Below are 15,138 nucleotides of genomic sequence, written 5' to 3' on the forward strand. Positions count from 1 at the left end.
CCCTGTGCCACTGTCATCAGGCTGCCTCCTGCTCCCTCCACTTGCACGTGCTGTTAGCTCATCAGCCTAGCTCTTTTGTTCAGTGTTCAACCTCGTCAGTATTTAAGCTTCTCATTTTCAGACACTGCTCACCAGATCCTTTTGTGTATTTCCGTCCCTTCCTCGTTCTACCGCGTGTTTCCTTGCTGGTTTCCTAAGTGTGTATTTTGTAGTTTTTGTTATATTTTCATTAAAATTGTTCTATACCTACTCAGCTCCTCCGTCATCTGCATTTGTCCATATATTCACAAATGATCACAGATAAGCAGCGCTTTTTAACAAACAGGTTGCTTCGGAACACAGTTGATCGCTATGTACTTTATTTATTGTATTTTTATTTTAAAATGTATACTGTGCTATTTTGTAGAATTTCAGTACTTGATTTTTTTTTTCTTTTTAAACCAAGTAAAACTTTCCAAACTCTTTTCATTAATAAGCCATTTTCCAGGTCTATTTCCTAAAAGCTTTCCTTTGGAAGGCGCTATATATTTGTGGTTGTCAGCATTTCTTTTATTGCTCTTACAGCTGTGTGGGCTTTATGAGTTCCCTTTAATATTTTGTCAAGCTACTGGTTTTAAATTGACTGTGGGACTGAGTCAGCCTGTTGGTTCGGTGATAAGCTGGTTCTGTGATGGACTGGTAGCCTGTGCAGAGTGTATCCAACTTTTATTTCCAATGACTAATGGGATAAAATCTAAATCCTCTCCAACCCTAAGCAGGAGATCTGACGGACACAAAATAAAGAAACGGCGAGAAAATGTTAAAGTCCTCACTAATAAAACAACATGATAAAATCTTGGTCCATATGCAATGACAAAAGTCCATTTCATAATTAAACTATTAGCGACAGAGTCAAAATGGAGTTAAACTCTGCTGACTTGGTGTTTATAGCAGAACCAGATTCCTTCCACCTTGATGCGCATATTCAGATTTACGGCTAAAAGCAACTCATCACCAAAACCTAATCCACATTTATTTCTGCTGCCACGCAGCAGAGAATCTCATCTGGTTTTCTTTTATAGAGAGTAAAATGCTCAAGAGTCATTCTACAGACCTTTGGCTCCCACACTCTGAGCACTTCTATGAATGATTGTAGGGAGTTAGGAGACATTGGCATGCTGCCTATCAGTGCAGCTGTGGAGCACAGCTGAGACGAGGAGAATGACGAGAAGATTAAACGGGGTCAAATGTTACATTTTAGGCTTTAAACCCTTGCAAATTACTAATTACCTGCTTCAGGGTGTAACTTCCACATCAACTTTGGGTTACAAGTTCCAGATCACCAAGTTCAAGTTCAGATATGTTCTTGTAAGCTTTGAAAAGAATTGTTTCCAAGTGATCTAGTGGAACAGAAGTAATAAATTAATTCAGCTGCAACGCTATTGTGTTTTCCAGTCATGTAGTGACATTTTATAGCACAATCAGTTGTTATAAAAAATGCTGTGTATATGAAACATGACTTAAAAGAAATTTGACTTTGCAATTTGACAACATAAGATCGGCTTCTGTCTCTTTAAGAAGCTCCTACTCTTTTTGCGACTTTAGCGCGTCATCAAAACCACATATTTCCATTACGCTGTTTACAACCATTCTTAGAAGAAGGGTTGAAGTGAGAAGTAGTTTGCATAATGAGCTCAGCAGATGCACAATTCCAGCAGGTCAGCCACTGCTGCTGCTAGTCTTAAGTAGTTGAGTGGGGAAAACACTGGGGAGGGGTGCTCTGATTGATCAGAAACTATGATGTGACATGTGTCAAAGAAAAGTTAAAAAGAAAACATGCAACAACCAGGGAACACCAGCTATTTCTGTGGCCCTCAAGACTTCAGAGGCCCACAGGAATGGAAATTCAAGATGACTGGGGTGTCCTTAAATCATATTTTATCACTCAAATCAAATCATATAGGAAGTGCAATGAAATTGTTCATTAATATTGTTAATTTATTATTTAGTCTTAAAAAATAATGTAAATTGAATACAGAGAAAGCTACAACATTTTAAAAGTTTGTTAAAGGGTAGTTTTACCTTTACATTCTGCCACAACCAGCCCTTTGAGGACATTGGTGATCTGGATGTGGTCCGAAATGAAAACAAGTTTGACCCCCCTGCACCAGAACCCATTAACTTTATTGAAGCAGCTTTTTATTTGAGTCCTTCATTCTATCATTGTTGGTAACAGCCTGGTAGCACACCATCTCTTGAGTTGAAAATATCTGCCCACTCAAACTGGCAAAAGTTCTTCAACACATTGTGAGGACACGTCTTGTCCACAGCAGTCTTTTGATAACCACAGATTTTCTGCTGAATTTAGTTTTGGACTCCGGCTAAGCCAATTCAAATCTTTTGAAGAAACACATTTTCCTCTTATGAAGTCATTCTTTTGTTGAAGTGGACATATACTTGGACTCACTGCGATGCTGGAACATAAAAATCAATCTTCATCTCAAGCATTCTGTGTAAAGTTTTAGATCATTCAAAGTTTTGGTGAGTTTTTTTTTGTCTTGTCATTTTGTCCATGCTGGCAAAAGCTCCACTTTTTGTCTCTGGTATTCTGTATTTTCTAAAATTATTTACGACTCATTTTTAATAGAATATGCCGTATTTGTATAATAAAACCAGTTGGACCTTTTGAAATCTCACCAGAAGGATTCTATTAGAACTACTGAACTCTTATTTCTGCATAATTAGATTCACTATAATAGATACTAAGGGATGGAAATTAAATCCTATGAAATTACATTTTACTTTTTGTTTTGTTCTCAAGCAGATTTTCTTAGTTTTCACCTTGAATGTGGGGAAAAAAAAAGGTTTAAAAAAAAATCTGTATGTGCACAACAAGACAAAATGTCACTCTTCCTGGCAGGGACCATGCTGTCGTCTTTTTTGTTGCGAGATCTTGTAAACTTGGCCTTACAGTGGTAATGAATAGGACTTTTACAGTGTGCCTCTGCTACTGTAGCTACTCGTTAACACCAAAGGCAGGAGACTGTGCCAGTCTGAGTCAAAATGAGAAAGTCTATGGTGAGAGTTGCTGAGTTTGAAATGTTCACTCGCTCACTCAGGCAAGGGCAGGACCTGAGTTTATATTCTGAACACAATGTGAGTAGTGCAGTACTTTATAATTATGTGCCGCCCATTTCGAATCGCATGTTCCCTCATCTGAGGAGACTGACAAAACATGCATTTTGTTTAAATGTATGTTGTTACAAGAGATGCTACTTCTTTTCTCATACAAATGAAAACTTTGCTATCTGTGAAATGTTCCTGAAGTCGTTTTCCTGTTTTTGCATTTAAGTGTTACACATTGTTTCTTTGTTGAAATGTGTTGCCTATATCAGACCATGCAAATGGTGCACTTGGCCTTGTCATTTCCTTTGTAGCTCTGTCTCTATTGTGGACAAAGCAGTTGAAGGAATTACCGTAGCCACAAACTACATGTAGTTTGTTTAGCTGCCACTACATGGAGCTACCGCTGCAAAGTAGATTTTTGTTAACATAGAAAGTGAACTCACGCTGCTTCTTGTGTTTCATTTCTTGTGTGTCTGTGTGTAAATTGGCATTAAATGAAATTTGACTGCACTGTATTGTAACCAAAATTGCAATAGAATTTGAATCTCTCTGGATGACTGACCTGATCAGATGACTTATTTCTGCAAATAAATTGTATCTGTTTGCCTAGTAAAATGTCTTAAAATTATATTAGTTGTGAATTGCCGCTAGATAAACGCACTGTACTGAAATAAATTAACTGTTAAAACATATTCAGTTGCAATTAAGTATGGCAAGTGAATGTCATTGATTTGAGCTCAGTGCAATATTGACAAATCACTTAATTGCTAATAGAAAGCAAATTAACACATCTGGGAAGTTCAAAACAAACATCTTGGGAACATTGTGTAACAACAGCTTCTTTTAGGAGTAAAATGGTAGGCTATTGGTGATTGGTCATGCATATCACCAAGTAATCATGACAAGTTTTAACCATATTTAATGCCAACTCATTTGATGGGATACAGGGACACCCCCCCCGCCCCCCAGTCTATCACTGCAGTGTGTTATGAAAGAGTTGCGGGAGCGATCGATACAAACGCAGGTGCCAAACGTGATTGGCTGCAAGCCGGAGTCTAGTTATCGCCACCCCCTGCGCTCACTCCTCTGAACACACACTGTTACGTACAGTGCTGCCTCGGCAGACTCCACTGAGGAAAGGGCTCAGTGCGACTCTCACAGAAGTCTGCTATTGCCAATAAGAATCACGGCCTATTTATGACAATCACATGATTTCACTGGGAGTCCAAGTGGTCCGCAGGGGGACACTGGGCAGCGAGAGACGCAGACCGCGCCAGAGGGAGTGAGTGCTGAGGGAGACTGGGGGGAAAGGGGGGATGATTGTTGTTGGGAGAAAAGGAAACATGACTTAACAGGGGAGAGGACCTGAGTTCATGCACTTTCTTCTTCCATCTGGACTCTGCGCTTGGAGAGGAATGGATACCAAAGTGGTTCATCTAAGGAAGACTACATCTAAAACTGGTTGATGCTTTGTTCACCAAACTGCTGCAGCCGCTGTTTGACTTCTCAACTCAAGCTGCTGGAAGATCTCCCGAGTTTTTTTTTTTTTTTTTTTTTTTTTTTTTTTTTTTTTTTTTATAATATATATTGCACACATAAAAAAAAAGGTGATCCACAGAGATGGCTTTGTTGCGCCTTTTTCATGGAGTAGATATAAGCCTGACGCTGTGGTTGAGTTTGTGCTTCATCTGCTTTGTCACATCGAGCAAAGTAAGTCTGCTGCACTGGATTAATTATCTCCTTTGCGCACGCACGCACATGTCTGCAGATCCTATTAAGTCATCACATTATAATGTAATTGTTGAAAGCATACCAGTAGGTTTCCGGGAGACACGCTCACTCTCCCTTTTCTTCGCAGAGCGTGCTTCTGAATAATGGTGCAGACCGTGCCGGGTATCAAGGTGCCTCGGCGGTTCTTCGGTCGCTTAATTTACCTCTCCACACAGGTACGTCAGGTGTTAAAAGCTAATAAATATCTGACTGATTAAATCCCAAATGTTAGTTTTCGTGTTGTGACGTGCGTGTGCAAGCGTACTTTTATCATAGCGAGTTTTTCTGCAGTGTCCGAATCCAAGAAAGTCTTTCCGCTGCTCCGTGCATCTCTGAGTCAGCGCTCACCTGTGCGGTGCGTTTCCTCTCTTCACCACGGGGAGGCGACACACAACCTGGCAGAAAATAGCCAGTGTTTGCTGCTGCTGCTGCAGCTCAGCATCTGATCCCTGTTATCCGCATTATTGTTTTAATGATTACAATGATTTACCTTCTGTATGAATGAAGTTAATAGTACGAGACATGTTAACTAAAACTATAGAATAGACTACCCAAAGACTTCTAAGCCGTACCAAAGATCTGAGAAAATGCACTGGTTAGCTAATTAGCTATTAGCTAACTATTAGTGTAAGCAAACATATTCGTCTGCTTTTGGAGTTTGGGTTTCAAGGCTGAGTCTACTTGTTTTTGAAGAAACACGTTGCTTATTATATTGTCACTTCTATGTGTGATAATACTCCACTTCCTCATTATGCTTCCATTGGTATGTCAGATGCTCATCTACATCAAACATTCACAACATATTTCACACTGGCACGATGGAAATAATGGAGGATATAAATCCACTGCTCACACCGGTGTTGACTTTAAGTCAGACTTCTCACTGTTTTATCAGTGCTAATGGCCGTCAGGACTCACTAAACCAACACACTAACAAACTGCAAGATCTTGTCTCAGTTCAGCAGACGTCAGCAGACAAACTTTGTGTGTCTGTGTGCACTTTTCCCGCAGACTCTTTGTTTGAGTATTGTCAGACACGGGTCAGTGCAGCTGTTTTTTTTTTTTTTTTTTTTTTTTACTTGGAGTGGGACTGCTAACTAGAAGAGGGGGGTGTCTGCATATGTCTGTGTATGTGCGCCTATGCTGATGATGCAGGACAAAGTTGTGAGAGAGGATCCATTTTTGCTTAACATAAACCTTATCGCTGCATTTCTACTCATTCAAACAGAGCAATGGCTAATACTTAAAGACTCGATGGTTGCCTTCCGCTGTAGCTGGAAACTGGTGCAGTCTATGCAAAGCAAGGTGCTTAAAATATATGTATGTGTTAATGAGAGTGGATGTATGTCATTCTGTGGGCAAGATCTTTCTGACTGCCTGAAGATGGACCGCACAACAAAGTTCAAATCCCCAGTCAGTCGCACTGCTTGTGATGACACACTGTCTACCAGCCTGCAGAGCCAAACCATGTGTCTGGACTATATTTACTTATTATTAAAGCCAGCTCACACTGCACATGACCAAAAGAAAAATGACTAACTCACAATACATTCAAGATTACTATTATTAAATTGCCTTTTAACCTGACAAAATGACCCATGACTCCGTCAGTGCTACACTGTAATAATGTGTTTAATATCTTTCAGAAGTTTTAACATCTTGGAACATTAACAGTTGTATTTGTCATATTATAACTACAAACTTCAACATGTTTTCTTGTGTTTTTGTAAGACAGACTAATACTGAGTCCTTTGAAGTCAAGACCTCTTGCGTACAAGAGGTCTTGACCTGTAGTCATCTACCTGTTGTAGTTGAGTAGTACATTTGACTACTCAAATGTAGTCAAGATGGCCTTGACTACATTTGATATAAGAGGTTTAGCTCAAATGTAAAACTTTGATCTAAACCTTTACATTTTAGCTGCTAGTCGTTATTATTGTCCAACTGGAAGGTGAACCTCCACTCCATTCTCTAGCAGCTTTTCTTCCAGTATTCTCTGTGGTTAGATTAATCTCTGTAACCATTTACTCTGACCAGCTAGCCTGTCCTTGCTGAAGAAAGCTCTTGACATGGCGGAGGCATTTCAGGGTGATTTGCCACTTTCGCTTGCTGTCCCACTTTGCATGTAAGGCAAACATTTTAAGTTTGGTCTAGTTTAACAGTATCTTCTGTCCTATGTTTGCATTGCCCCCCAATGATCATCACTCTATTATACATCCAGAACTTGGAACGTTGTTTCATGACGTAACCCTGTATTAAATTTCACTGCAACAACACGACCTTCATGATGAGGGTGTATCACAGAGAAGACTTAAAACTGCACTGTTCAAATGAGCAGCGCGCTTTAGAAATTGATTTGTATTTCCAAACCAAAAATCTTTTACCTCTCAAAACAAAATCATGCTTCATTTTTTATTGGTCAACCACATAAAACGCTTAACTACTCTGAACTTTGTAGATGCAACATTACAACTACAGAGCAGGAATACTTTTACCAGGCAATTTAAATTGCAACTTTCTGTTACAATTCATAACATAAGTGCTGTTATTTTGGGTTTTTTGTGCTTTTAAGGGAGTTACTAAGTGATTATCAAATTTTGGGGAACTGTCCATTAGTTTCTCTTACCGAAGGTGTATAAAAGTTTGAGGGGTCAGGCTTGTGACCCCCTACCATGCTCCTGTATGACCTGCAGTTATGCAGTCTGAAATGTAGTAAAACACTAAATCTAACATAACTCACATTCTGCAGAAGGGTCTGTCTCGGAAAAGCCTGCTTTACTTGTAATTATGTCTTGACCCTGCCAGCAGAAATATACGAGTAAGGTCAAGGAGAACATAAAAAAGAAATGGGAAAAAATATGTTATACGTTTTATTCTAGATGAAATACAGCGAGGAGAACAATGTTCACTTTGTGGTAATCAGCACAGACTTAGGAGAAAAGTGTTTCATTCTTGCCAAGGAATTTTTTTAAAAAGTGTTTTGTTTTTTTTGTTTTTTTCTTGCATTCCAGTCGTTATCAAAGCTACTAACATTGAACTTAATTGGTCAGAATTTATATTCAATGATTTTGACTCAGGATTATGTAAAAGGAAATATTCTAGTAGCTAGGTAGGCAGTCGGGTCCTATGAGTTTAAACAGACCAAGTGTGAAAACAAAGTAGATCTATATGTGAAAAAGGATATTGTGTGAAAGTGATATACCAGAGCCTGCCATATAAGACTGGCAGTATTGTTAAGACCTAGGGTTGTTTCAGTTACGGCCTACTTACAGTGCATCGGGAAAGTATTCAGAGCGCTTCACTTTTTCCACATTCTGTTGTGTTACAGCCTTATTCCAAATTGTATTAATCTCTCTCATAAAACATCTACACACAAATACACCATCATTACAGAAAAATTACTTCTCTCATTACTGGATGTTTTCAGGTTACTAAATATACTTGTGTCTATAACGAGTTAAAGAAGCAGAGGTATGTTTGGAAATCAAAACATCGATACTCGCATGCTAACCGTCCATGGTGAAACATGGAGGTGGTAGATTCACACACTGAATGATTTATCAACATTGCTGCCGCAGGGATTTTAAGTTAAGTTCTTGTATCCATACAATTCTAAAATAAATGTAGAACTAGACAGACAAAATTTATTCAAACACACAATGCTGTGAAAATATTACGATATTTTAAACTTGAATCAAATGGCATCGGTTTGCAACAATCTGCTGTGCATATAAGAAATTTCACCAACATTAACCAACATTGCAATTTAGAGGATTGTATAGCATAAATTAGTAGGAAATTATTTTGTTGTTGTTGTTTTTTAAGCGGACTGGATCATTATTGTGTTTTTCATGCCTAGATTCTCTTTACAGCATCATACATCTTTTGAATCCATTATGGCAACATCCAAGATATTTGGGCTTATTTTTTGCCTCTCTCACTGAGTAAAAGACCAAGCTTTATATTGCCACATATTTCTCAAATTGTGTTTTACTTGTTTAGGTTCAAGGCTTCCTTAGAAGTCTGAAGTTTTGGATGATAGTCAGACAAAAACCATTTTCCACACCTTCTCTATGTCCAAAGAGTAAACACTGTCATTAAATGACTGGGATACTTATGTAGTTGCTTAGACTGCATTCTAATTCAAAGGCTTCAGTATTTATACAATTCTGCATAAATAATTTTCTTTTTCCCGTTTCTTCTTGTCCTCTCTTATTTTCCACCCAGAATATGAAATAGTAACCCCATATGAGGTTAACCACCAAGGTGTGTACATCTCTCACGAAATCGCCCATCATAAGCGCAGAAGACGACGTCGATCCCTGACTCCAGATGCGGAACATCCAGAAACCGGCGGCAGCCGCGAAGCAGTCCACTTCCAGCTCAGGGGCTTGGGCCAGGATTTCCACTTGGAGCTGAGGGAGGCTTCGGAGAGCCTGATGGCACCTGGCTTCACTGTTCAGGTCCTGGGAAGAAACGGCACAAAGAGCCTGAGGGCCTACCACCAAGACGACCACTGCTTTTACCAGGGATCGCTGAGGTCAAGGGTCAACTCCTCAGTGGCACTGTCCACATGCCTGGGAATGGTGAGTCTGAACACGCACAGAATCAGCCTACGCCGGCTGGATAGAAGGGAGAATATGCACTGCCTAGCAGAACTATGCAAGAGCTTTTATTTAACTTTTTCACCTTACTACCGCTCACTGTGATGTATTTAGTTGGGATCGCTGTGCTGTTTGTTCTCTCGTGTTCATTAGGTAAACTGTGAAACCTTCAGAGAACATCTGGGTTTAGACACACAGGTGGACTCTATTTACTAATTAGGTGTGTTCTCTAAGCAATTGGCTACACCTGAGTTTGTTTAGCAGGATCTGAATTGAATACACGTGCCACCCATTCTTTCGAGGATTTTTGGTTTTGTAAACTAGTTTGAAAATCTATCAATCGACCTCACAATTATGCGATATTTTGTGCTGCAATATCAAATAGAATACCATAAATACATAAATGTTTGAAGTCGCAATATGGCAGAATAGGTAACAAAATAGCTCCAAAGCAAACTTAATTTTTTTTTTGTTGTTTTTTTTTTTTGTTTTGTTTTTTTTAATCTGTCAAGAGGTCAGTTGAACTGAAAGTGCATCTCTGGGACAATCTTGATTTAGTTTAGGTTTTGGCAGCATTTACATTCGCCATGGAGTGCTTTAATCACACTCCCCGAACTACAAAAAAAATCAGGAGTTTGGGAGCCAAATAGTGTGATAATATAAACACACTGAAGCCCACACATCAAGAAACAAAGAAGTTAGCAACCCATTTCAGTTATCATCTGAAAAATGAGAGACTAAGATTTAATCAAAAGTAAATCAGACAACAGGGTCAGATTATAGTTATATTTGTAAATTGAGAGAAGAAAATTTGCATTTTAACCCAGAAATGTTTAATAGACACTAGGCACTGGATTACTTGATGCTCAGTGGAAACGTCGAAAACTTAATTTGGTTTTCCCCAAATAGCATTTTACGCGAGGTAACATTAGTGGAAATGTATCGAAGCACCTTATAGAAGTGACACTTGTCCAGGCAAACTTTTCAGAACAAAAAAACTATGTACATTCAGAAACCATAAACTGCGTTTAATCCCATCCAAGGTTGTAAGCATCTAAGCACCACCTGCATGTTTTGTTTCTGTTTATTTCTGGTGGTTTAATGAGACAATTTAGTTTATGTGAGGCACCCCTCCTCAGCTTAATAAAAGTAATTTCATTCAGGTACTGCATCGCTGAAGAGAATTTTATACTTATGCTGTTAGTTTGTGCAGAAGAATGGCCTAATTTCAACAGCGACCACCCTGGTCTTTGTCTGACACAAATGTGATATAATACAAAAAATAATAATGGCATTTGGTAAGTCAGAGTGCTGACCTCTAGTATTATTTGAGCCCTCTTAGCCCATCTAAAAAAAAAATTAAAAAATTTAAAAAAATAAACTTTTATGGACATAGATATAATCCTCTTAGTCTTAAAATCCTATAATTTTCTCGGTTTTCAAAAGGAACATTTCTTAACATAATAACATGACTCACTTTAACCACAGTCTGCCTCTTTTCTGTCTTTAACCGTATTAAAAGCCTGAGTCATGCTGGTAATGTTTAGATTTGTAGAAACCACCGCTGTGTCTGAGAATTGCCCTCTGAAACTAGAGATTTCGAATGGCACATCTCAAGGGACACTTGTTCATCTGTACGTGTGTATCCGCTCAGAGGAGTTCCAAATAAAAAAAAAATGTAGCCATGAAGAGCCGCAGTGCCCATAAATGTGGTTCTCACGGTGGATGTTGGCCAGGACAAAGTGGGCCATCGCATCCAAAGGGAATTGGAATTTTTCTGGTGCAAGTTGGGGAACTGCAATTATTTGTCTGCAATCAAAGATATTAAAGCTTCAGGGAAAAGATAAAGTTCCCAAAATATCCACATGTCTCATACCAGGCTCCGAGCCATGTTTGTTTTGTTTTTCATAAACACGTATTTTCACAACATTATCTCACCAAGAGCAACTGATTGTAAGATAAGTATTAACATGAATTTAGCCATTAAATTAAACTAACCTATAACACAAGTTTTATTTATTTTTATTTTTAGGGGGTTTTTTGTGTCGAGAAGATTTGGCTAGTTTTAGAAGGAAATAATCTGAGCATGTCTTAATGCATAGATGCATGTCTTATACATCAGCATCAATAATTAAGCAGTGAATACATTTTTAATTCATTACTCATCATTTATTAGAGAGATACTTTGCCACGGCCTACACAAGCAATGAGAAGACTGCTGACTTTACAATAGTCCTTAAGAGAGTCATTAGTTAAGTTTTGGGGTTTTTCTGGTCATTTTCTTTTACTTCTAATGCTGTTGATCCTTGATGTACAAGTACATCTCAGCAAATAAGAACATAATCACAAGAGTAATTTTAGTCTATCAACTCAAGTCAAAATGTCACACTAACATCAATTCATTACACACAAAGTAATGCTTTTTCAATCATTTATTCCTCTTCGTTTGGAGGAATTAGTCTTAAATGTTTGTTCGTAAAGAAGCTGGTAGTCTAATGTCCTTTCAGTCTTGAAATTGGATCAGAGACTGACTTAAGTACCATCAGCCATTGCAGGCAAATTGTCTGGTACTGCAACACTGTGCACATGACAAGAGGCCATGCACTCCCCTATGATGTGGAAATGCAAAGATTTTATTTGGAAAGTGATTACTTTTTCCTGCTCTAACTGTGCCAGCCCCTACACTTGGTGGACTGACATGATTGTACATTTTCTATTTCATGTCAAAATAAAGTTCTCATAGTACTGGGACTAGGTGCTTGATGTCTAGTGTGTTGCGTCCACATTTCATCTGCAAGTGTTGGTTCACCGTGGGTTTTTTTTTTTAAGTCCAAGGTCAAAGTAGCTATCAACCAGCAAATCTTAGACCACTTATTGTTTCCCTCTGCTGACAAACTGTGTCCAGATGCTGTTTGTATTTTACAACAGGACCTGGGAAACATTCAAACTGCCAAGGATTCAAATATCAGAATTAATCAATGACAACAAGATTATCATGCTTGTTGGACTGGCATAAAACCCCATCAAATATCTTTGCAGTGATGAAATTTATGGGACACTAGACCTATGAAAAAACAACGAGCCAAACGCCATTGTTAAAGCAACTGAGGCTTCCTTAAAACCTTAGCATTGTCACAGTCTATCTCAATCTTCTTTTTTAAATTTAATTACCAGAATAAATTATCTTTTTTAGCAATATTCTATTTCATTATGGATGCACCTATGTAGGCCAAGTTTGGCAACAACCAAATACTGGCAACAGACTCTCCGTAGTGATCCTCAATTTACCATGTTACAACTTTGATCTGCTTTTTGTTAACCATTGTTGGGTCTTTTGTCCTAAAAAAAATATATATATATTGTTGGTTCAAAGCCCGTACGGAGCGCAGATGTGTCTGGTTGGTAAATGTAAAAAAGAAAGCATAAGAAATCATAGTTTTAAAAAAAAGATCAAGAGATGAAGGTTTTAAGGGTCTTTACAACAATAAATCCCTACAAGGACGAGTGATGGGAGTAAAGTAAAAGACGCCTTTTCAACTTTCCCCTTCTGGCAGCCCGATAGTGGTTATTCCAGCTTTGATGACAGTAGAGAGATCAACCATGAAAGTCCCTTTTCTCACAAGCGATTCATTGGTGGAAGAAAAGTAACATGTCAGTCTCACTAAGTTTTCATACTCTGGATGGTCGCACACATGTGAAAGGAAACGTCATATTTCTGTTCCTCCTTTGTGTCGGCTTTATGATGCTGTGTCTTGTCTGGCTTTTATTGGGGTGGGGATTACAGGGGCAGCAAAGTGCTCTGCAGACCTTGTTTCACTTTAGCAACATTCATCTTTTTTGTTTAGTTTTTATCATATAGTCCCTCTGCGTGGAGTTTGGCCATATTCAAAGATAGAAGACAGGGAAACTCTTTACGTCTTTAATGAAAAGTGAAAAAAAAACTATGTTGCATTTAACTGAATGCGAGGAGGGAAGAGCAGCTGTGACAGTATATGTTATGTTCCTATGTGTGGTGAAGTTTCTAAATACTTTTTTTATCTGGTTTACATATATTTACAGACTGTAAATTAATTAAATGTTTTAAATAAAATATGAATTTTAAAAGTAGTTATTTTACAAAACCCTAAATGGTTAACAGCTGGAATAATTTCCCCCCCTTGTTATCATTTTTAACTGGAAAAATACCAGTGACAGACTGGAATAATTAAATCTGACACTGGTTATGACAAATAAATATTGTAACTCGGATATCAGTCTAGTATTGGAATATTTTCAGGAAATAAACCTTTATACGAATCAATAGTTGATGTACAACTTTTTTTTTTTCAAAATAGGATTTAGTTTGTATAATGGAAAGTAGTAGTTGGGTGTGGAAAAATAACATTTGGATATTTTATTAAGACATTTTTCTAAAGAAAATGTAGCATTTAATGATTTTTTTCAAATTCTCTTTAATATTCTCCCTTCAAATTCTTCTGTATGACTTTCTACAAAGTTATTCTCTCCCACTTCTTCCACAAACCTCTTTTTTTTTCTTTCTTCTGCAAAAGTGCTGGTGTATTACTTTTGCCCTGAGGCCAGCAGAAGCAGTGATAATTTCATGCTGCACTCTTGTCCCTCCTCTGGGATTTCCAGAATTATATGAGGGATGCTCTACTGATCTGATAGAGCTTTGAAAAGAGAATAGTGTGGTCTTGACATGTTGCTATATCCAATGTGTTGCATACCATTCATGAACAAATCTAGAAAAAAAAAAAAAAACTTAAGATGTTAGAGAAGTTTCCATCCCCAGGTCTTTTTTTTTTTTTTTTTTTTTTTACAGGGCTTCAGTCCAAGATTGTCTCCAGCTCTGAGCATCTCTCTAAATGCGTTCTTCTGTCATGCTGATTATGTTTGTCAGGAAACAACAGTAACTTTATGGTTGCTTTTGCAGCTGACAAAGAAACACCTGCACACATGAACTGCTTTCCATGAGTCTGTTCTGAGGGCAGAAAAATTGACATATTTCAAAAAGTATGCACCTATATTTATACTCACAACCATTCATCTAATTGTAACAATGTTTTTGCCTCTTTTTTTCCGCATATGCGCATAAATGTTATGCTGTGTTCAGACTTTCATACTTACACAAACACTCTTTTTCTCCAAACACTCTTTTTCATTAGACAGCTTTTATTATCTGTTCCAGCCCATTTTTCTGTCTGTAGTGACAAAAAGACCTCACACTCCACTCAGCAAAAGGAAAATAAAAAAAAAAGGGACTGCAGTCAATTAAATGTGTTTCAAAGAAATGGCAGAATTTGCCAAATGCGTTAAGTCTAATGCTCCAAAGCCAACTGACTGTCAGCACAGATATGCTGCATCTTTGGAGAGATTGAAAGAGACAAACATGAAAGAGGAGAGAAAAGTGCATCCAAGTCACTGAATCTGCGGTAGACATTAGAGGATTTCTTCTTCTTTTTTTTTTTCTTTTTTTTCTTTTTTTTTCAGAAAAAGACAAACACTAAAATTTGCCAGTAGATTAAGAATTTGAATTTAATCTCAAAAATTAAAATTTAAACATTTCCTCTTTAGCCAATCCTAAAATAAGGAAACTTGTAATCACAGATGTACGAAATAGGGTGTTAAATGTTTTTGCCATCTCGATAAAACAATGAGC

General features: G+C 37.9%; 1 protein-coding gene across 1 annotated transcript in view; it reads left to right on the forward strand.

Annotated features, from left to right (window-relative positions):
* Window positions 1-4,236: 4,236 nt before the first annotated feature.
* Window positions 4,237-15,138, forward strand: part of adamts16 (ADAM metallopeptidase with thrombospondin type 1 motif, 16) — a 55,243-nt gene continuing 44,341 nt past the window's right edge. Inside the window, exons 1-3 of the mRNA XM_015046173.1 lie at window positions 4,237-4,815; window positions 4,964-5,051; window positions 9,103-9,461. Of these exons, the coding sequence (XP_014901659.1) occupies window positions 4,726-4,815; window positions 4,964-5,051; window positions 9,103-9,461 (537 nt within the window). The 5' untranslated portion in view covers window positions 4,237-4,725. The remainder of the gene's footprint in view (window positions 4,816-4,963; window positions 5,052-9,102; window positions 9,462-15,138) is intronic.

Source organism: Poecilia latipinna, unplaced genomic scaffold (genome assembly GCF_001443285.1).
Source record: "Poecilia latipinna isolate Pla-1442-1.1 unplaced genomic scaffold, P_latipinna-1.0 Scaffold768, whole genome shotgun sequence".
In the NCBI taxonomy this organism is placed as follows: Eukaryota; Metazoa; Chordata; class Actinopteri; order Cyprinodontiformes; family Poeciliidae; genus Poecilia; species Poecilia latipinna.